This window comes from Lichenostomus cassidix, chromosome Z (genome assembly GCF_008360975.1).
Source record: "Lichenostomus cassidix isolate B80296 chromosome Z, HeHo_3.0, whole genome shotgun sequence".
Taxonomy (NCBI): domain Eukaryota; kingdom Metazoa; phylum Chordata; class Aves; order Passeriformes; family Meliphagidae; genus Lichenostomus; species Lichenostomus cassidix.
Genome location: NC_139511.1, coordinates 51411534 through 51435076, shown reverse-complemented (window position 1 = coordinate 51435076; position 23543 = coordinate 51411534). Strand labels below are relative to the sequence as shown.

At 41.8% G+C, this 23543-nt stretch overlaps 1 protein-coding gene across 1 annotated transcript; it reads right to left on the bottom strand.

Annotated features, from left to right (window-relative positions):
- Positions 1-14300: 14300 nt before the first annotated feature.
- On the bottom strand, positions 14301-23076 carry F2R (coagulation factor II thrombin receptor). The gene is made up of 2 exons (XM_085042196.1): positions 22349-23076; positions 14301-15785 (listed from the first exon to the last, which is right to left on the bottom strand). The coding sequence occupies exons 1-2, from the start codon at positions 22419-22421 to the stop codon at positions 14584-14586; spliced, it is 1275 nt and encodes a 424-aa protein (XP_084898322.1). The 5' UTR covers positions 22422-23076; the 3' UTR covers positions 14301-14583.
- Between the last annotated feature and the right edge of the window lie 467 nt (positions 23077-23543).

Here is a 23543-nt window from a genome sequence, read left to right as displayed (position 1 = left end):
CTTTTTCTTTTCCCTTCTTTCTGCCTAAAACTGTTTAGTATCTTTGGGGGATGCACAGGGAGGAAGCAGGACTTGCATTGTTAATCAGCCCCCAGCACAAGGAGCAAGCAGTTAATTCCCTCAGCACGGGTGAAAATAGTTTCTTCTGACAGCTGTGTTTATTCCAGTTGTGCTGGATTACACCAGTCTCAGGCAATTTTCACGCCTTTGATTGCTAGGTGACTCTGAAGTGAGATGCTTCACCCCAAGATGCAGGCATAAGAGTATTCTGTGAGAGCCTGTCCTTTACCAGCTTCTTGTGAGGGTAATCCTGTCTTTTTGATGGCCTGTTGTTTCCAATTCTCAGGTAGCAGTGTGCTTGGCACAAGCCAGGGTCTGTTACAGAGGGCTTCACATCCCTGCTTCTGCCAAGGTTGTATTTCAATATCTGCTGCAGGTCTGGGCTTGACTTCTGCAGGCACAGTTCCTGCTGGGAACTCACAGAATCAAAGATTGGGTAGGGTTGGAAGGGACCACAGTAGGTCCTGTGGTCGAACCTCCCTGCTCAAGCAGGGCCATCCCAGAGCACTTGACTCAGGATTGTGTCTAGAAGGATCTTGGGTATCTCCAGTGAGGGAGACTCCACAACCTGTCCAGGCAATCTGTTCCAGTGTCCAGTCACCTGCGCAGTAGAGTTCTTTCTCATGTTCAGGTGGAAATTCCTGTGCATCAGTTTCTGCTCATTGCGTCTTGTCCTATTGTCTACCACTATTTCTATTGCACTTAAGGCAACTAAGCTCACAATTCTGGCTCTTGATGAGTGAGGAGCTGTTTTCCCTTTTTTCTTCCTCTCTCCCAACCAAGTATTGCTGCAGCAGGGTGAGGTCAGAGATCTTCTGCCAGTTTCCCCCACCACTGGGAGGAAGCTCCCTTGTGAACTCACACCCATCAGCCTCTTTTGCTAAATCCAAGTAAACATTTTTACAGTACAGTTAATGATTTTACATTGAAACAATGTAATCTTACCTCTGTACAGTCTTTTAACAGTCAAGAAATGTCTTTTTGCAAAACAGTATAAAATGGTGAAGTGCAGTACTTGGATTTTAATTCCCTACAAATTCTGCATGGTTGTTACAGCTACTTAGTATATTAACTATCATCACTGAGTTTGATGGCAAATTAACTAGGAGCGTGGGTGTGGGAATTAAGAGTGTCTAAATGTTTCACAAATGTTTACTCAGTGAAAGGTATATTCCTAGGGCTGCAAAGGTTAATTCTCAGTATTCAACATATCACTGATGCTAGCAGCTTCAACACTAGCCTTATTGCTGTGCATTTTCTGCAAAATGAAGCACAGTGCTTTTCTGCCTGTCTACCAACCAATCTGAGGTTCTAGGGATTTGAAACAAAGAAAATACTGGATTTTATTATGCCTGGTGTGTTCAGGCTTGTTTAGGCTTTAGCAGAAAAGCTGGTTGATCTGGTTTTTCTAGGATGGAGTCATAACTGTATTACCTTTCCTGACCTGATGAAAGATAGTGTTTTTTATAGCATGCATATTGTTCTGTATGCATGAAAATAATTGAAATATTATTTACATTTACTTATAGGAAAAAATTACATTAAAATATGTCATTAATATGTAATTAAATAGTACAGGTCACAGGAGAATACAATGAAGTATTGTATGAAGATCTGAAGGATTTATGAAAAGTAATTAGGTGGTTCAGGTAAAAGCCTGTTCCAAAGAGATAAAACTCTTGGTATCTGGCTTCCAACTCCTTGCAAAGAGAGTAGCCTTGTTCCTGCCAGCCTCCTACGCTAGGCAGGGCAGCAGGAGGTTGCCCCAGAGAGCTTGGACCTCTGGATGAACTGCAGGCAAGGCTGTCCCTGCTGGACCAAACCAGCTTCCTTTGGCCTTATTGGGAGTTACAGATATTCTCTTGTGGAAGATTTGTGTGAGTGGAGCGTGGGGAGAACGTCTGTCTGTTTCTGCTCTGTAAAAGCCTGACACTAAAGTAAACACCCTGATTACAAAGACAGAAAAAACTGCCCCAAAACAGCAGTATGCTGTGGAGTGTCTGCAGGCACTGAGCTAGGACCCTCCTTGCCTAAGGGCTCAGAGGTAAACTGCTGAGTGTAAAGCTGCAGCCTGCTCCATGCCTAGAAGACATCAGGTCTCTAGAAGATTTTGTTTCTGCTTTACCATTGGATGTGGCAAAACGAAGTTTTTCCTTGCTCTCAACCTTCTCTCCAAAAGAAAATCTGCAGAGAAAGAGAAGGAAGAGGAATGCTTCATTCTTTTATCCATTACCCTGAGGACTGTGAAGGATCAACGTGTAAAGAGGATTTCATCGCAGGTGTCTCTTCATCGTAAGACAGCACTCCTGTTACCAAGTTAAAAGAGTACTGTAATATTTGGGTATTTTCCATTCTATTTGTTAAGAATGACATGGCAGGATGTGATCTAACACCACAAAATCTTGAAAAATGTGAAATAAAAAAACAAAGGGTCATTCCCTACATTGTTTTCTACATTCTTAATGTCTACAACTATGAAATTAAGCGAACAATTTAGACATGCAGCAAAAGTTTACAAAATTATCAGGTTCATCCCCAAGAGCAATGAATTTGCATATTTCATTACTGACTTTATAACATAATGGCAATCATGACATCCCCAGACAAGACCAGTCTTTCTTAGAGTGCTTGCTTGTGGAGCAGTAAAATAATGCTTGCCACTCATTTTAACTAGTATATCTTTTCCCTTTCTTTAGGCCTCTCTCTCTAGTTCCCAAAACACTGCCAATTAGGCAATTGGAAAAAACCACAAATCTATTAAAAACTAGACAGTGGTAACAGCATATCTGTAGTTGAGTAAAAAAGAACTGCTGACAGCCACCACCCAGGTTGATACTACTTTGCAAATAATAAACATCAGGTTTTCATTTATTGTCTATACCTTCAGCCATTAGAATATATGCAATTTCATTTTTAAAGGATTTTTACTTCTGGGAGAGTCAGGACTTTTTTTTTTTAATTTTAGGAAAAGTTCTCATGTAACGAAGTTCAGCATTAAAACTTTTAAGAAAATTCAGTAATTATAATCCTAATAATAAAGCCTGTTGGATGGTAATTACCAGGTCCTCAGGGCAAGGATTGCATAGTGGCTTAGTCAGTAGGTGCACTGTTTGCCCTTGGTTTTTCTAGGTGCTATCAAAATATACATTCAGTTCACTTGCTTTTAAGGAAAAACCCATCCTGAAGTGATGTAATGAGGAGGTAGCCTGAAGTGATGCCAGGGTGTGCCGATGTCAACACTGAGCTATTGGCACAGGAGCTCACTGTGCATGGCAGGCAACAAGGATATAGACTGCTGACTATGCCTCTCTCTTTCATGTTTTCTGTTCCCCACCCATGTGTAAGTGTTCCTGTTATAGTAAAATGAATCAGATAATACTATGCCCTTCCACAGGATAAAGGATCCTTTCCCCACTGGACAGTGCTAAAAGAAAGGACTTGATGTATCAGTTCACCTAGTGAGCCTGTGCCCAAGGACATTGTCTGTATCTTCTGATGATTTTCAGCAGTCAAACACAAGATGATATGAGCTGAAAGATGGGCTGCTGGGAAATAAGATCATCCTAGGTGAACTCAGGAAAAAAAAGAAAGAATTGAAAAACTTCAGATGAGGGGCAGGCAACTCAGGAGGACCATAAAGATTCCATGAAGATATACAAAGAGAAAACTAAAAGAGCCAAGGTAACACTAGAACTTAATTTGTCTACTGCCACAAATTGTAATAGAAAATGTTTTTATAAATACATGGTCATCAAAAGGAGAATCTTTATTGGATGTGGAGCCAAACAGTTACAAAGGAAGAGAAAAAGGCTGTGGTACTTAATGCCTTCTGTGTTTCAGAATGAAGCAAAATGACAGTGCAGAATGAAGCTTCGATAATCCAAGGGGAAGTAGTCAGTAACTTGCTATACTACTTACACACAGGTCTGTTGGAGTCAGATGGGATCCACTCAAGGGTACTGAGGGAGCTGCTGGAAATGCTCACCAAGCCACTCTGCATCATGTACCAGCAGTTCTGACTAACTGGAGAGGTCCCAGTTGGCTGGAGGCTGGCCCAGGAAGGGTTGGAAGGAGGATCCACGGAACTGTCAATCAGACCCTGGTGCCAGGGAAGGTCATGGAGCAAATCATCCTGAGTTCCATCACCCAGCCAGCATGGATTTGTGACAGTCAGGTCCTTCTTGACCAGCCTGATCTCCTATGACAAGATGATACACTTAGTGGACAAAGGGAAGGCTGTTTTTTGCATATAATTTAGAAAAGGCTTTGGCCATTTCCCACAGCATGCTCCCGGAGAAACCAGCTGAACAGGGCTTGGATGGGTACACTGTTCTCTGGGTAAAAAACTGACTGGATAGTGAAACCAGAGAGTGGCAGTGAATGAAGTTACATCCAGCTGGTGGCCAGTGACCAGTGCTGTTGCCCAGAGTTCAGTACTGGGGCCTGTCCTGTTTAGTATCTTTATCAATGATCTGGATGAGGGATTGAGTGAATCCTCAGTTCAAAGATGACATCAAGCTGGGCAGGAGTGTTGATCTGCTGGAGGGCGGGAAGGCTCTGCAGAAGGATCTGGACAGGCTGGACCATGGGCTGAGGCTAATGGTGTGAGGTTCAACAAGGCCCAGGGCCAGGTCCTGCCCTTGGGTCACAACAACCCCAGGCAGTGCCACAGGCTGGGGCAGAGTGGCTGGAAAGCTGCCCTGTGGAAAAGGACCTGGGGGTGCTGGTGACAGCAGCTGAACATGAGCCAGGGTGTGCCCAGGTGGCCAAGAAGGCCAATGGCATCCTGGCCTGAATCAGCAATAGCATGGCCAGCAGGACCAGGGCAGGGATTGTCCCCCTGTACTTGGGACTGGTGAGGCCACACCTTGAATCCTGTGTTCAGTTTGGGATCCTCATACTAGGAAAGACGTTGAGGTGCTGGAGTGAGTCCAGAGAAGGGCAGTGGACCTGGTGAAGGGTCTGGAGCACAAGGCCTGTGAGGAGTGGCTGAGGGGAGCTGGGGGTGTTTAGTCTGGAATTGCTCTCTACAGATACCTGGGAGTATAGCCAGGTGGGGGGTCAGTCTTTTCTTCCAAGTAACAAGTGACAGGACCAGAAGAAAAGGCCTCAAGTTGCAGCAGGAGAGATTAGATATTTGGAAATGGTTATTCACCAAAAAGCTTGTCAAGCATGGGGTTAGGCTGCCCAGGGAAGTGGTGGAATCACTGTCTCTGGAAGTGTTAAAAAAACATATGGATGTGGCACTTAGGGGCATGGTTTAGTGGTGAACTTGGCAGTGTTAGGTTAACAGTCGGACTCAATGATCTTATGGGTCATTTCTAATTTAAATTATTCTATGATAGCCAATTATTTTCTATCTGTAAATTGTCAGATTTTAAAAAATAATAATTTGTAATTAGTGTTACTCTTCAGAATGGTTTATTATCTCACTGTTTTTGTCATAATGAGTGTAAGGTTCCAATAGATGATAATGGGTAGTTTCCATCATGCATATTTGATATACTAAGCTGAGCTCTGACTTGGGGAGAGGCTGTCCAAGATCTGTGTATTTAAATAGGTGGAGAGTCTGTCAGGGATGCTAATTGAGCAGCCTGAAAAAGCTGCACTTTATCATATGGTTAAAAGTAGATCTTCAGTAGGTGAAAGGTTCTTCAGTCCTGTCCAAGAACTGGGGAAAAGAAGGGAAAATCCCTTGACTGCATTAGTGAAAACTAATGAAAGGGTAAAAATGTTGTGGTTATTAATGATTGCCATATCCTAGATTTAGATAAAAAGATAATTTTTTTAATGAACTGGTAGAGGGTGTTTCTATACTCTCAACTGCTTATTTTTAGAATCATAACACACTGGTAAAAAGCACAGCAGGAATGACATGGAAGGAAGTAATCTGCAAAACAGCTCAGTGTTGTGATGGTTATGAAGTCATGCTTCCTACCTGGCACTGAATTTTACAGTAACTATTATGGAGTGAGTGTTACAGACACTTTTGGCAATTAATTGTGCTGAATCTCACTGAAATTGCACAGTGTAATAACTTCTTTAATTAAAGAAACAGTTATACTTGATAGAACCAGCTGCTACAGCCTACACACAAGCCCACAATACCAAACTAAGAGGCGTGTAAAATTTGTTGGCAGTGACTCCAGCAGAAATCTCACCAACAAAGCCTAGAAAACTTTTCTGGATAGAACTCTGACTACACAACAAAAGGAGCTATGATCAGAGAGAGAGACTACTGCTACTCTCTATTGTTAAAAAGGTTGGCGAGAGAGAGCAAGCAACACGTCCCAGTATGGATCGTAAAGCAAACTCTATTTTATGGCATGAGAGACTTATATACTGTTGCAATGTTACTATTTATAGCTACACAGGTTATCATCTATATTGGATTCCATTCTCACACATTCAGAGATCCTCCTCAGCTACTCCTCAGTTCTTCATGGAATTCGCTCACGGCTTAGAAGCACAGCTGTGGCCTTCAGATACTTTTCTCACTCATGGTTACTTTCAGAGCTTTACTGAGGCCTATATTCAGCTAGCATAAGTTTTGCTGGTACAAACTCTATTTTCGAACAACTCTCTACCTAACATCTTCATTCTTAGTGCAATTAAAATTTGTAGTGCAATGAACGGAATTGCCGCGGTAAACATCCAACTGCATAATTTGTACCTGTGACAGAGTGGTTAAGAGAAGGCTCTCACTAGGTATAAGAAGGAGAGCACAGTGATTATGTGGATGATTATGATTAGACTGATTGCTGACACAATAATATTGCCAGGGAAGTATAACTAAATAACCACTCTGTCATCTATTGCAATAGATAGTAGTATAATCAGGTCATTGTCCCTGTTGAATCGCAAGCTTCAGTGAGACCCCCTTGCTTTCTAAACTTCTCAGGGATGTCTAGGTGCAGCTAGGTTGACTTAGTCTAAAACTGGTCAACTGTTGTTCTCAAAAGGGATATGATATAATATAAACAACTTTGGTTAGAAATTTACGGGTTTAGAGTCTTTGGTCTTGCAGAATTCACAATTACAAAGCAACAAAGCACCTGTGTTGCTACTTAGGATTTTATATCTCTATGGTAGTGCTTTGTACTCACCCTCCGAAACTGAGTGTTCTTTGCAGGTGTCTCTGCCAGGGAAGGGATCCATCCTGAAGCTACCTGCAACACAGGGAGATGAGTTTGCCCAGTTGATGCAGTCTCCATCAGCATTTTACCCTTATGCAGGCCAATGTGCACCAAAGTTACTCAAAAACATCTTAGCTCCCCCATCTCTGGAATGAATGCATTAATTCTGTGAGCATCCAGACAGTTCTTCCTGCAATACCTGCCTGGTGTTTTCATCTTAGGACAAACCAAACTGACCACCAGATGGAAAGTGATGGTGGGGCGAGGACACATGTGAAGGGCTGGATTGTCTTTCTTCATCATCACACTGTCTTTCCAGATGAGTGCTTGCAACGCTTAACAGGATCTTAAAATAAGCAGTAAATGTACTATATGCTGAAAGCTGGTTATATGGCTGTGATAACAAGCTGTGCTGGTCATAGCACAAATGAAGCAGCCCTCACTACATCCAGTCAAAATACATTACAATTATAGTAGGTTCTTGTCCAATATAACCAGCAAGAGTCAAAAATTCTCCAAGCAACCACTTACAGAAAGGACTGCAAAGCTGTTTATTTGTCCCTGCCTTTGTCCCAAAATGTTTGTTCAATGAGTTTAAGGAGCTACCACAATCTCCAAGGACCCTCTCACATGATATTTCAGTTTTGTTTATAAAATGAGCTCTAGATGTTTTTCTACATGGAATTTGTTCCCATTGAACTATACTGAAATATCATCTTTGAAAATTTCTTGCTTTTGGTGCATGTAGTCTCATTGCTGCAGACTGTAACTTGTGATTTGCTAGAGAAGCCCTGGGTTTAGGCTGTGGGTCTGGATGTTGTTATCAGTGTCATTATGAAAAGTGATTGACTCTGGTTTTGTGGCTCAGAAAACGTCTGCTTTCGTATGTGAAACAGAAAAACAGGAAATGCCTGCTTGAGAGTGCTGTTGTCACAGTGACAGCAACGGATTAAAATAAAACTCTGATAAATGACTAATACATACGTGTATCATTCAGGGCAGGGGTCTGTCAGAGTGGCTTCCCATCTTGCATACACTCCAGAGTGGGTGTACCTTGTGCATTGGCAGCATTTGGTATGGTTGCTCTGTAACCCCACATGCCTGCAGGTCCCAGGCCAGCAGAGCGGCTGTTCCAGTTCACTAACCCAAGGGTAAAGCCACCTCTATCTCCACGATCCCTCTCGCTTTAGAAAGGGCCTTCCTCTTACTCCTCTCCTGTTAGGAGCAGAGTAAATCTGGGCTGTTTGTATATTGTTCATGCAGGAGGAGGAAACTGTGAAAGAAAGCTGGAGGCAGCTAATTGCTTTTTTTTGGCACCATGACCAAGAGAGATTATTCCTGTTAACAGAAACTCCTGAATTAGCCTACCCAAGGTCACTTAGATAGGCAAACCCACAAAATTTTAGGTGGGAGAAGCCTGTTTGCTGATTCATTAAGCTAAGTCTTGTTTCCTTCACCAGAGGCAGCCAAATCTAAAAAGGTGTGCCTGGCTTGTGGCACAAGCAAGACTGGCACCTGCCTATTAATGAAGGCAGCAAAAATTCTTTCTCTGCATATGCTAGGGGAACCCCAGGCTTTGACTGCCACAGGCACTCTCAGGCACAGCTGTTCCTGTGCCTGGGGCCAGAAGCTAGGCAAAAGCTTGAGCCCTAGAAAAACATGAGGCACAGCCTTGGTTGCTGCATATCCCAGAGCTTGTATGCTGTTGCGTGTGAGCCCAGACTGCAGAGGAGAACATCAGATGGAGGTAGATGGATGTTGCCTTCATGCTTCCTGTCTCTTTCTCCTCCTCCTCCTCAGTTTGGGTGTGCAGCTGTGCTCATGAGAGTTGGCCGGTGGGCATTGAAGGGCCAATGAGAGACAGGACAGCTAAGCCACAGAGCCATCTGCTGTCCCTAGGGACCTGGGGGCAGCTTGTCCACAGCCTGAGCTTGGATACATGAAGCACTCAATGTAGCTGCAAATTGTGCACTTGCTCTGCTGAGTGGATTTGCCTTTCTTTAATGGCTTTGAAAATCATGACAAAGGAAATCTTAAATCCCATTTAGATTCCAGTATTACTGTCCAGCCACTACAGGTACCTCACTCCCTTGAGCACCTGACAAAGCATGCAAAAGTTGAGAAGGTATCGTCAATACATTTGTAGAGTTTCCTGTATGTTCATAAGAGAACTGTAACCCTGAGCATGTGGGCAATGGTTTTACAGACCTTAGTTTACCCTCAGTGTGAAAAAATAGCCCTGAATGGAGAAGTGGCTTCTTCTTGAGTGTTCTTTGCTCAGTTTGGTTTTTATGTTCTAGTCTGGAAAGGGGGGTGAGGAAGTTTAAAACATCTTGTTCCATTAAAGTACAAACAGGAGATACTGTGATCAAGAAAAGATAAAATACTTTGCTCAAAATAGCAGTTGCTCTTAATGACTGATTTTCAAGTCAGGAAATATATTCACTGCTTTCACATGTCAGTGAAAGAACATGTCAGTGCACTAGTGATACCAGTTCATAAAATAAAAAAATACAGACCTGGCAAGATATCCAGAATGGTTTGAAGTACACAAAACATTGTCTTTTTTTTCATACCCCCATGTATTAGTTGAGTGAACAAAAGATTATGTACTTTTAGACAAGTCTGTCTCTTAAGCAGTTTTAACACTTGAATTGTAATTTTCAAAGAATTGTCAGTAATACAATTCAGTATCTCTAATGTAGATATAAAGGGGTTAGAAACCAGGTAAAGTCCACAGAGTTCACCAAATTTATATGGATGTTTCATCTAGTGAGAGAAATGCAGGAAGCCCCTCCTTACAAAAAATTTCCTAAAGACAACAGGCAAATAAAAATAGGAAAAAACCTTTAAATCAAAGTAAGAGATCTATGCTGTATTTCAAAGCTGCTATAAATACAGTTTTCAATGAGAAGAGTATTACGTTATATTCTTACACCTCCTAGCTTGTGTTTGAATGACAAAAGCAGAAGTCTTCAGCATATTTTTCATTTCCTTGGTCATTAAAGCTGTGTTAAGTAACTAGATGTATTGTATTCTTTGATATGTAGGATTGCATATACTTCTTAGGGTCATGAAAAGGAGACAAAAAGTGTGAAAATAAATTGAAAGAAATCCTACAATTGGCACTAATATGCAGGTTTACTCCTTATGTGACCTATAGGAAAAGCATTCAAGAAAAATATCCTTGGAACCATTCAGAAGGAGGGAGATTTATTTACACTTGAACAGGCAGATAAAACAATGCAGAAGTTTGGCTAGCAACATTTTCTCCCTCCTTCTCTCTGTTCTTCCCCATATGGGACTGAGTTCTCAGTACATGTGCTTTAGGCAAGCTGTAGAGGTTTATTCACATTCAGGTTATACAATTATTCCAGTATGCTAGTTGACCCAGTTTTGGAAATTAAATTTCTTGCATCATATAGTTCCTACAAAACGTGTCAGATGTGAATGGTATCACTTTACAAATCCACAGATTTGCTGCAGGCAAGAAGACATCTTCTTGATTAGAGCACGGTGTTAGTAACACCACGGTCATGGGTTGGATCCCTTTTCTGGACACTTAAGAGCTAGACTCAATGATCTTTGTGGATCTCTCTCAACTCAAAATATTCTGTGATTCTGTAATTCTTCTATTTGCAGCAATACTGATGAGCAATGGAAAATTGGAATAGGCAGTAAAAATTATTTTAAAACAGAAAAGATGGAAAAATCAGAGAAGTGGCCATATCAGAAATGAAATATTTGAATCTCTGGGTGAAGTTGTTGAGTAAAGACTAACAAGGTGACAGTAAATCCTGTGTGATTTGAAAGTAGATCTCCGAGACATCTTGCTTTGTAAATGATGACGGGAACTGTATGGGATATTGTCTTGGACAAGAAACACTCAGTGTGTACAGAGGTTTCAGTAAACAGGACATAGTAGGAGGTGGCAGTGACAAAACGCACCCTTCCAGAGCTGGATGCCTGTTTGCAATTAAGTGCTGTTCTGTGGGAAAGGAAGTGTTCAACGCCATCATTTCCCATCAGTGATACCACTGACTTGTGTACCACCATATCACCCTTTTAGCAGATACATAGGGGTCTAAGGGCTCCCCACCCTCTTGAGTATAAACTGAGTTGATGGACCTTGGTGCCTGGCTGAAACAAGGATTTGAAAGGTTTGGTCCTAGGAACCTAATCTGCTTGCTGTATTGTTGATGGTGAATGCTCTTTCCTGTTTGTAAGCAAAAAAATTGCATTATTGGAACACATACCTTGAAGGGGGGGAAAAAGAGCATTATAAGGAGCCAATAGTGATAAAATATTTTGGAGGTAATCTGGCTCTGAAAGTCTATTCAATTATTTTCCTTTTCTAGGTTTCCTTCTGAGGGAAGCATCTGTGAGAGAAGCCTACCATCTGTACTTCAGTCCAAGGGAGAGACATGGCAAGCCAGCCTCTGCAGGCTGCAAGCCTCATAGTAGTGGGAGCTGGGAGCCCTGTGCCCAGGCCCTGTGGCACCACCTTCACTGCTGCCTTGGGCACACGCTCCCCCATCCAAGAGGATGAGAAAACATGCATGAGAACTTCCTAAGGACTGCTGCCTCTAGTATATAATAGTGTGGCACAAAAAATACTGAAGACACCAAATTCCTAACACAGAACCAAAATAATTAAAAGGTAAGAACTGTGACTTTCCCAGGTCTACTAAGGAATGAAGAAGAATTTGACTCGATGTCATTCATTTGTATTTTAGTGAGGGAACAGCAAGACAGATTTTCATTGTAGGTTGACATTATTAGCTCTGACCTTGATGGAGTTGTGTTGCTGTGTGCAGTGCATTTAGTGATATGTTTTAAATGTCAGACCTTGTTTTTGAGGAGAAAAACTTGTTTGGAGGCTACAGGCACCACTGCTGTAAGGCAGGTAGCACAAAGATATGAAAAAGTACTTCCCAAACTTTACTGAACCTTTTCACAGGTTCTGTTTAAAATAAAGCCACTTATTTTCCCAACAAAATTCCAATACTTTTTCACTTTTCCAAATACACATAGTGGTTTAGAAGGCTAATCAGCATTTTATAGTTCAGCATGATACTCACATCTGGTTTCTAGTGGTCTCCCCAACAAGTCAAATCACAACGGCCATATCTAGTTATTTTAGTGCTCTCTACTGTTGACTTGGATTATGGCATGTTATTCATTCACCCTCTCCAGCTGTGTTAGCAATGACTAAACCATTTCTACGGCACTTTTAAAGTATTGTGAAAAAGCATTTATTTCAGTCATCAATTAACCTCTCCACATCTAAGAGGTTACATACATTTTTTAAAAATTTGCTCACCATCTTGCAAGACTAAACTGTGATCAGATCAGAAAAGATGAAAATGATTTTTTTAAAAAAAAAGGTGCCTTACCCAAGAATTTATTTAAATACTGCACCCAGCATGTCAGGCCCTTCTCATTCGTCCCCCAGCTCTTGGAGAGCACCTGTGCAAAGCCATACCTGGTGATCTACTAGCTAGCTCATACTTTCTTTCCATTTCTGGATCCTATCTAAAGTGGGGAGAGATCCAATGACCTGATGAAGTTTGCCCAGTGAAAAATACTGTTAACACACTTTGCAGCCATGCTCACATTTCTGGCTAGTATTCATCTAAATAGGGAAGTGGAGCTTACAGCCAGCAGACCACATCTTGTCTGCAGTCAGGCTGCAGGAAGCAGGTTGGAAGGCAGATGCACGCTTAGCATTACCTGATGAAATGCTTCTAGTGAGAATGTACCAATCTCTGCAAAATCCTTGCCATGCTAAATTAAGCAAACTTTCCCATGGGAAATTAGTTATATCAGTGACAGCTGATACAGGAAATGCTTTACCAACACAAACCATGCTGATTGCAAATCTTGCCTCTGCCACTATTGCCACAACATGCAGCTAGCATAACTGGAACATTAGCAAGCTTCCTTAAGCATGTTTAGTGCCTGACACATCCTTGGCTCCAAATGTTATATAGCACAAGCTTGTTAGCTTGCTTCATATAGAAAATTAGGCACCTTACCTCCAACATTGGGGAAAAAATGAAAGAAAGACTGAAAAGCAGAAGGTATGGGTGAAATAGCATATACATAACGGGTTTCATTTCTCTTGGTCAGATGTTCATTCCTTCCCCTTCCCCCTGGAACAAGCTGTTCATTTTCTGTCCCAGCCAGCAGTGCAAGGTGCAGTAAGCATGAAGGTATGGTCAGGTTTTCCTGTTAGTTTAAGCATGTCAGTCTAAACTGCAGCACTTTTCTCCTTCAGTTTCCCCAAAAAGCTACCACATTGTTCTTTGCTGCATGGCCATACTCAGTTCAGAGAACCATCAATTCATAGAATGGCTTTGATTGGAAGGGACCTTATGCATCATCTTATTCCAACCCCCTGCTGTGGGCAGATATTCCTTCCACTAGACCAGGTTGCTTAGAGCTCCATCCAACCGTGGCTTGTACACTTCCAGGGATGGGGCATCTAAAACTTCTCTGGGCAACTCATTCCAGTTCCTCGCCTACCTCTCAGTAAATTGCTTCCTAAATCTAATTTAAATCTACTCTCCTTCAGTTTAAAGCCATTACCCCATACCCCTATCACTGAAGGTCCTGGTAAAAGTCTCCCTGTCTTTCTTATCAACCTCCTTTAGGTACTGAACGGCCGCAATAACATCACATTCCTAACCAAGATGCCTAGCATACACTAATGGTAGAAACACCAAAAGACAAGCTGTTTCCACCTGCTGGAAATTATCTCCCTTGACAGACATTGCACCAAGCAATAGCTGTTTTTCAGTTCCTTACATTCTGAAAACCACACAGACTGTTTTGAAGTGGAATATATAAAAATGTAAAATAAACAATTTCAGTGTCCGAGATTCAAAATAATTCTAAGAAAATAAGTTCAGGGGTAATTATAGAAATAATGACCAATAGGAGGGAAAAAAAAAAAAAGCCTGGAAAGATATTTTCAATTTTTTCAAGAACTAAGGGATGGATGGAGTGATTCCACAGATCAGAATTTATTCAACCTGAGAGGTACAGTTCAAAATACTAAAATGGGATTTCCACAATAAACTGAACTAACAATGCAAAGGATTTGTCTGAAAAAAGTTTATTTGAAAAACACTCAACAACTATTACTAAGAAATTGTTTTTCCCCTCTATATTAACCTATTTACATATACTATACATATTTATACATATATATATCTATGCACACACACATACACAGTTTCAATTTGAATTGTGCTTTACTATAATGGATCCATAAAGCCGTGTATCATACAACAACTTGGTTTAAGGTTTTGCATTTCTTGGATATAACACAGTCTTCTTTGTGTCTGCAATTGTATAAAAATTATATGTGTAAGATGTTATCTCAATGCATTGCTAGTAATTTCCTGTAGACACTGTTATTCACATTAGTGGTCAACGTAGCCCTTCTACTACTAGCGGTAGACATCAACTGGCCACTGCTGTTACTACTGTTAGGATCAAAAGTCTTTTTACAATTGAAGAGACTGAAAAATTGTCTCTGATACTGAGAAGAAGCATAGTAGTAAATAAAGGGGTCAATGCAACAGCTAATGCTGCTGATAGAAACACTGAGTAGATAGGCAAAATAGAGGTACTCTAAGCTGTTGTCATAAAAAAAATGGATATAATGAATTAATAGGAGCACATTTGTTGGTCCAAAGCAAATAACGAAAACAGAAAAAACAGCCACACACAAGAGCAAGGCACGTGTCTTCTTGTTTTGCTTTGCAACAATGGTAGAAGAACTAAGACAGCGAATGATACACACATAACAGACAGTAGAAATTATAAATGGCACTATGAAAAACACAGAAGAGAAGACAGAGAAGAAGTGGAGGTAATAGCCCTGAAGTTCAGATTCTCTTAGCACATCGTGGCAAGTCGTTATATTTAACTTGGGTATTTCCATTGTTTGCTCCCTTAGGAGAAAAGGTATAACCCCAGTTATAGCTACAAGCCATATGATGAAACAAACCAGTGAAGCACGTGTTAGCGTACGCCACCCCAGGGACTGCATGGGGTACACCACTGCTAGGAAGCGATCAAAGCTAATGCTTGTCATAAGCATTATCGAGCAGTACATGTTGCAGAAGAAGGCAGCAGTGATGAAACGGCACATCTGAGGCCCAAAGACCCAGTCATTTCCAGAAAAGTGGTAAATAATCTTAAATGGAAGCACGCTTACAAACAGGACATCTGCAAGGGCCAAATTCAACATGTATATTACAGCCGGCTTTTCAATTTTCATTTTTTTCAGAAACACAAGTATCGCTGTGATGTTCAGAGGGAGACTCAGCACAAGTACTAGGGTGTAAACTGAAGGAACAAAACGCGTCAGCCACGGACTAGTGAGGTATCTTGCTGTTTGAGCTGACATCATTCGTTTTTCGTGTGGGAATGATCCAGTCTGATTGGTGGCTCCTGATCCAACTTCCAAATAATTTTCAGTGTCACCATCAATAGGTATAAGGTCACCCTGGCAATCGGTGCAAGAAATCATTGCAAAACTTCTGATGCCTGGTATGGTGCTGTTATTTGGAAAGCCTGAAAAATAAGAAAGTACTAAGATTAATAAACCAGTATTTATATGGTATGGGGAAGTGAAAACATATTTCAAAAAAGGAAAGTTAAGGGAACATTAGGAAAACCAAATAGTAAGTTTAATTCCCGATTCAAAGCACAGGTTGCCCGCAGATCAGCCATTTTATTTTAGGTCCTCCTGCTACAAATTTGGGTAAGATGTCCTCCTTTGTCTCCTATCTCTCAGCTTGAGAGCTTTTATTAATAGCGATTCTAGCTATGCTTAAGGATCTAATCTCATCTATGCTCTCTTTGAGCTACTTTAACACAAACACAACAGTAAATTTGTCACTTTTGGACTGTCTTGGACAAACCCTTCACATATTTTGTAAGAAATGAGATGCTGGCATAAATACTAGCATTCATATGCAAAATTCCCACTAGAAGTACTCACCACCAAAATCACAAAAAGTAGAAGTGCAATTGAAACATCATGGTTTTGAAATATTTCTGTGTGCTCTGGAGACATCTTGCTCAACCCAAAGGCCTCCATCAAGAGAGATGACAAAGTCTGCATGCAGCTTTCAAAGCAGATGTGGGTCAACCCTTTGCTTGTAACAGACAGGTAGCCACAGACTGCAATGAAAATTCTTCCCTAGTTCTACTTATCCTAAACCACAGTGCTCAGGACAGCATGTGTGGGGTGTGCCCCTGGGGCACTTCTGAAACCTAGAGTTCCCTGTAGAGCAGGGTCTTCTGCAGCATGGTTTGGTAGCTGTGACTAAGTCAGGACAAGGTATCTCTGCTCTTTGAATGTAATGAGCAGGAAATCAGTGTGATAAAGTGTTAAGTAGGTGGTAGGGGGTTATTTATGTAAAAAAGAAAAAAACAGCCCAAACAAGAAAAATAGGTATGTAGTCATTATTTCAGCAAAGTTGTTTGTATGGAGAAATATTTTGTAAGACTGTCATTTTCAGTTTCTGCTTAATCTAGTTAAGCACAGGATAATTCAAGCATATTGTGGGTAGACAGAAGTGAGAAAATTACAATTACTTAAATAACCAGTCACCTGTTTAGCTGTGCAATTGATCAATTGTTGGATCCTAGACAATTAAAATAAAAATGAGGGTGTCTTAGATCAGATCTGTGAGCTGAAAGTACATGGCCACGATTCACTTGTGTAAGACACATGTTACATGTAGAAGCACTATTTTGTTCTATAGTAATTGAAACCCATTTTTTTAATCAAAGCTTCTGAATGAGGCAGATGGCAAAGGAGGGAGTGGCTGCAGCTTTAAGCAGCCAGTTACTCGCCTTTGTGCACAGGCTGTGGGAGAAGGGCCTTACCCAGCATGGATTTTTGTGAAATTCAGACTTGAATGTGGGGGGAGATCAGAGGACTGGTAAGGTAATTCGGTGATTTTTTTTTAAAGCTGCTGTGCTTTATGTACCGTGCTGTGTCACAGCAGCATTCTAGGGGAAGAGACAAAAGAAGGGAAGTGTTTGAGACAATAGTTTTCATATGCAAAGTGACTAGATTGCAATCTCTGCCGATCAGAAAAAAAATATGCTGGATCAGAATTTCCACCTAGGAGTTTGTTACACAGACTGCAGTAGAAATGATCCAGTTTGAAACAGAAATGACAGAAGTACGTGACATTCAGTGTTTGCACAGATAGGCATTAAGCACATTTATACGAGGGTCTGTTCTGTTGTTTTAAAGAGAACATGAAGAACAGGCACACCTAGAGAGCCTTAATCATTATCACTTCTTTACAAGTTTAGTCCAAGCAGTTGGATGGCTCAAAGGGTCAGCTCCTAGCTCAGCATTTAAGTTGCTGCACAAGTCCTGTATAACAACTCTAACTTCAGCCTGTGGCTGACATGAAAGAGTTATATTTTCTGTATTTAATGATCTTTGCAATAGAAATACGTCACAACTGACACCACTGGGCTTCATCTCTTTTGGGAGGATTATAACTATACTTGCATTTAAAAAAAAGCACGATTTCTAATACCCAGCAGTGTGTCTCTGTGGTAAAAATGAAGTAATGTGGTACTTGTGGTAATGTGGTAAAGAAGAAGTGAGGAAAAATCTAACAACTGTACCTATGTATCTCCAGTACACATAAGTTTCACGGATTCGAGACTTGGAAGGCTGTGAATATGCATTTCTAAACCAAACAATCATTGAAAGAAGACAATGATGATTTTAGTCCCTCAAAGGTCTACATGTCCTACTTGCTTTCTCCACCACTGAAGAACAGTGTGGAAAACCAAAGAAAGAGGTGACATGGTTCTACGTGAGGAAGGCATGTTTTAGCAAACACAGATATAAATAGACTTGAAGAGAAGGAGGGTAAAGCCTGGAGTTAGGAACTGTGTTGCCAAGATTACCACTGCATGACATGGTAACTGAGGCACAAGCACTCTCTCGTTGCAGCATCCCTGCACTTTGAAGGACCTGAGCTGTGCTGCAGTGCCACACTTTTGAGAACCAGTCAGAGCCACTAACCCTTAATGACTGAGGTCAAATCACTTAGTGTGGATGCCCTGGGTGAAAACCTGACCCACTTCTCATTACTAACTCCTAACTTGGAACAGTATGAAAATATGCTGCAAGAAAAAAGAACTATGATTAGGTCATGTATCTTTTATTGACCACCAGCCTTTGTCTTAGCTATTGCTTATAGTTAACTGAACATTGCCACCAATTTTAATTATATCCTGAATTATTGAAGCCCTCTTATTTACAAGTTTATTAGATGATTTAGAGTCACTGTTACTCCATTATAAACGTTTTCTAGAAATAGAATCCTATTACAATAAATCAGAACAAAAAATTTATACATAATTTTAGTTAAAATTCTCTGGAATAATGCTCTAATTTGGTGAAAACTATGTGTTCTTTATATAAGCAAAGACTTTCTAAGTTGAGAGTTGAACTCAACCTTCATCCTGACAACATCACCTCCATGCTGTCTCCTGTACTCACTCCATGTCCCCATCTTGAACTTAGATGACATGAGATACTACTTGGAAGCCAGCTTTGTGGAAAAACATAATGAGACATCACCCTTGCTATTTCTGTGCCACTTAATGATAAAATGAATGGCGATTTAAACTTTCTGTAAGAAATTAAATTTAATTTGAAAGCTTGACAGCCACATTATCACTTCTTATCCTTTACCAAGCAGCTTGCATGACTCAGTGTCTGTGTAATTGTAGAAAAAACAATATGCACTCCATACTTTCTGAAACAGAGAGGCAGAGAGTTACTGCCCTCAGGTTATCTATTCCTTTTGTGTCAGTGTTTATTTGAAAAAGCCAAAGATAAAGAGATTTATACACAGAAAGGAACAAGATGAAATTATGTCATTATTATTTCAAAAGATCATAATGAATCTTCACAACAAACAAAAAGGTCAGTACAGGAAACAGGCATTACCTTTAAACTGGGTTAGTACAATTCAGCCAACATACAGTAGCTCTACAGAAAAGATTTTGCAACTACTGTTACATAGCTACAACTATACCAGAATCTGTGAAATTGTCCTTTCTAGCTGTTTCAAAGCTACAGATATCATTTATCTAAAACGTATTTCACTATACCTTAGCTATTTTTTAATAATTCAAATAATCTGTCAGGAAAACAGAGATAAAGCTTGTATAATGATCATAAATATTTAAAGGGTCATCTAATTTTTTTAGGCTGTCACCCAGTCCTTTTGGAAGAAATCAAGCTTGGTGGATTTCTATTTTTATAACTAATAGTAATTGTCCTATCAGCAGTGAGAATAACAGCTCCATCAAAAGACTTATAAAATTTGAACAGGTATGAAAGAACAAGACTAGTAAACTGTGAAGAAAGAAAGAGCAAGATAAAGCATTGAGGTTTGGTCCTTGTGGTATGTGTAGTCAGGACGCTGAATTATATGCATTAAGTCTTCTCTTTGCCTTCAGTAAGTACTTCAAAAGGCAAAAATTATGTAGAAACACTCAAGTTGCCCAAAGTCGTCTTTTATTGCCTGTAGTTTTTGCATCAGTTCTCCAACAAGGTGTGTTAATTTTGCAGTCAAACCACGACACAAGGACATAGAGAAATTATGCAGACAGCTCAGTAAGTTTCTGATTGTTTAACAATCTACACTGTGCTATTTTCCATTAAGTACTATGTATTATCTCACAATCAGTATATATATATATTCTGCTTACCTTGACTTTTTATAATACAGAGATATAATTTCTTTTCATGTCTACTTTCATATACAAGGGACATGAAAGTATACTGTGCATACTATTCTGTGGAAGTGGAATTATAGGGCAAAAATACAACAGCTCCAACCAATCCTAAAAAGCACTCTTGAGCTCCAGAAGAAATCTGAAAAATATTCCTGTAGACCCATAAATCTGGACAGGATGTTACAAACCAGCAGCCTTCATATCCGAAGGGATATCTTTGTGATGTGAAAGACTGAAGAACAGGCTCCTACACAAGCCAATTAAATATGTTCCCTATGTGCTGCTGGACAACAATAAATACTGATTTCTGGGCTTTACTGGTGACAGCTGCACCCACGCTGCTGGCTTGTAACAGAAAGGTTTCTTTTATCTCCCCTTTGTATAATCGGAAGTGATAAGCATCTAGAATCTAAATTACTCAGTGGCCCATAAATTAGGCACTTGAAGGCAGACTGTGAAGTACATGCCAGACACACTAACAAAGAAAATAAGACAGAATCTTGTGGGAGTGATGGCAGTTATTTGCTTTTATAAAAATAAACTCTGAATTGTTTGAGTCCACATCTCCATTTATACAGAATTCCTTATTAGGTTACACAAGGGATGTAGTAGCAATATGAACACATTTTCCTGAACTATTGTTTTGTTGCAATTGGGTGTCTGCTTCTTTTTGCTTTCCTTTGTCCATCTCTTTAACTACATGTGCTGGCTTCAAACAATAACGCTTGCCTATCTTGCCAGCAGTGACCCAAGGCAGAAAAGTCCAGGAAAGTTTGGGCCTTAGGCACCTCAGTGTGCAAGCACTTAACACAAACCTGTTGCCAAGCTATTTTTCACCTGCCCACAGGAACAGCACAGGTCAGTAACGTGATAACTGAGTATAGTCATGGATGGGGGGAAAAGCGGGAGAGAAACTGCAGGTCCAGGGGCAGAGCAGACCTCAGGATACAACAGTGCATGGGCAACAGGAATTAAGTACATTGTGGCAGAAACAGGGAACGTTATCTAGGACAGTGTGGAAATTATATTACTACAATGGGAATGAGCACAAGAAGAGCAGAAGGCATATTCAGATGATCAGGTTTTGTTAGTTCTGTTGTGCACAAAGTAACTTGTTTTGAATTTTTCTTTTCCTAACGATGCAACACAGTAGCAATTTAAATCGCTCTTTTCAAAGGAAGTAGCAAATAAGTAGTGTAATTCAGGGTGCTCTTTAATGAAGACTATAATTGCAAAAGGCAGAAAACCAAGTTTGAATGTCTCCATAAACCGGAAAAATAACACCCAACAGTGCAATCTTTTCCCTAGCATTAACATGTATAGTTTTGTCTTTTACACCAACACTTTTTTCCTTAGACTTCCCATACGAACATTATTTTGACAGCTTCATTCCCACTTGTCATTGCGCCAAAAAGCTGTCTAGCAAAAACTATCTGCCCTCTCTGATGCTTCCCTCCCAGCATAGTTACAAACACTAGGTCTATCCCCTTTCAGTTCAGCTCAGTAGTCAAAGTACGCTATGCTCTGAAATTTCCCCTTAGCTGCTCATCTAATCAGCCTTTTTATGTATGTAGGACCTGACGCTTTACTGCATCTTAAGGGATAAGTTACTTGTACAGCAGCACTGTCAACACTAGCTGATTGAAAGTAATCTTAAACTGAACCAAGTAAAATCGTAATAGCAAAGAATCTTTTGCTAATCTCTAGATGCATAACCCGTTGTACTGCTGTACCTCTACCATGAGCTGTGAGGTTACATGCATGTCTCGTCTCACCTTCCTTCCCATAGCATCTACATTGTCTAATAAGCTCGGAGCTGGACGGACCCATGGGCTCACCAGTTAGGGTACCGATGCTAGTATGAGTGAATAACCACAAAATAACCATGAAAGTCATATACTTGGGTAGGTATTCTGAAGCGTTTTGTGCTGGCAGATCTTCCCAAGTTTGCACCGCCTAGAAATTCAGCTGGCACTCCACCTTAAGTGGTTAATGAAAGGCAATGCTAGTTTTTCCAGAGAATCCACCACCAAGTCTCGCCAGTCTGATCCCTTCTTTCCATCAGCACCTGCTACTGCCCGCCCACCTCCGCAGCCACGGCGTCACTGCAGCCACCCTTCACCGCCACCACCTCGCCGCTGCATGAGCACAAAGAGCCGCGTGTAACAACGCCCAAAACTCGGCCGAACTCGCACCAAAACTCCCAAGCGGGAGGCCCGCGACTCGGCTACGTGCGGCCGCACGATGCAGTACAGCGCTGTGGCGCTTTTTGTTGATTCCCCTCGTTCCCGGAACACGCCGGCCGCCCAGGCCCTTGCCCGACCCCCGCCTCCCCGCCGACTCACCTGGCCGTGGCGCGGCGACAAGCGGCGGGCAGCAGAGCAGCGCCAGGGCGCACAGCAGCGCCCTGGGCCGCATGGCTGTCCGTCCGTCCGTCCGTCCGTCCGGGCAGAGGCTGGGCTGGCGAAGGGCCGCGGCGGGGCTTCCTGCTGCCGCGCCGCCCCGCTGCAGGGAGGGGGCTGCGCGCCGGGGCTCGGCGGCGCCGGGAGGGAGGGGAGGGGAGGGAAGGGGAGGAGAAGGCAAGGGGGAGCGTCTGCCGCCCCCGCGGGCACACAGCCCGGCTAGAGCCCCCGCGGGACACACAGCCCTGCCGGCAGCCCCCGCAGGACACACAGCCCGGTCAGCAGCCCCCGCAGGACACACATCCCGGCTAGAGCCCCCGCAGGACACACAGCCCGGTCAGCAGCTCCCGCAGGACACACAGCCCGGTCAGCAGCTCCCGCAGGACACACAGCCCGGTCAGCAGCCCCCGCAGGACACACAGCCGGCCGGCAGCCCCCGCAGGACACACAGCCGGCCGGCAGCCCCCGCGCCCGACTGGGACACGGGAAGCTGGCGGGCTCGGGCGGGGTGAGAGGTCAGGAGGTCCAGAACAAAGGGTTATGCTCGAGGAATTATTCTAAGCAGAGTTTGCCAAATTTGCAGTCCGAATGTCTCGCGGGAGCAGTTCCAAGTCCAGATGAAATGCCTGCATTACTCACAGCTGAAAGATCACGCTGGTTCAGAAAAGCCTCTTACAATTGTTCTGCTTCGTATAAAGGAGATGACGTCCCAGCTTGCTTGTATTGCATGGGTTCAGTAAACTGCTCTACAAACACAAGGCAAACCAATAGTGATTCATTGCCCAGCTCTGCAGACCTGTCTGCTGTTTCAAAATCCCCGAGAAAGTGGTGCCACTCCCCATCCAGTGTCATGTACCATGGACAAACTTTGGAAAGCTTGTGGACTCCTTTAGACATGCTCATGATTCAAGAGGTGGTTGAAGTGAAATGTACGTGAAAGTTGTATAGGAATTTTTTTTTTTTAGTAATTTTGCAGCTATTGTTTAGTGTCTTTCCTTTGAAAAACATTCCACTGGTGTTTGAGTGGTTTTGAGTATTTATTAAGCCTGTAAGAGAGTCAAAAGCATTACATGTGGACACTCTGGCTTGCTAGGTTATGCTCTCTTGCCTCAACTGTATATCCTTCTGTTTAATCTGT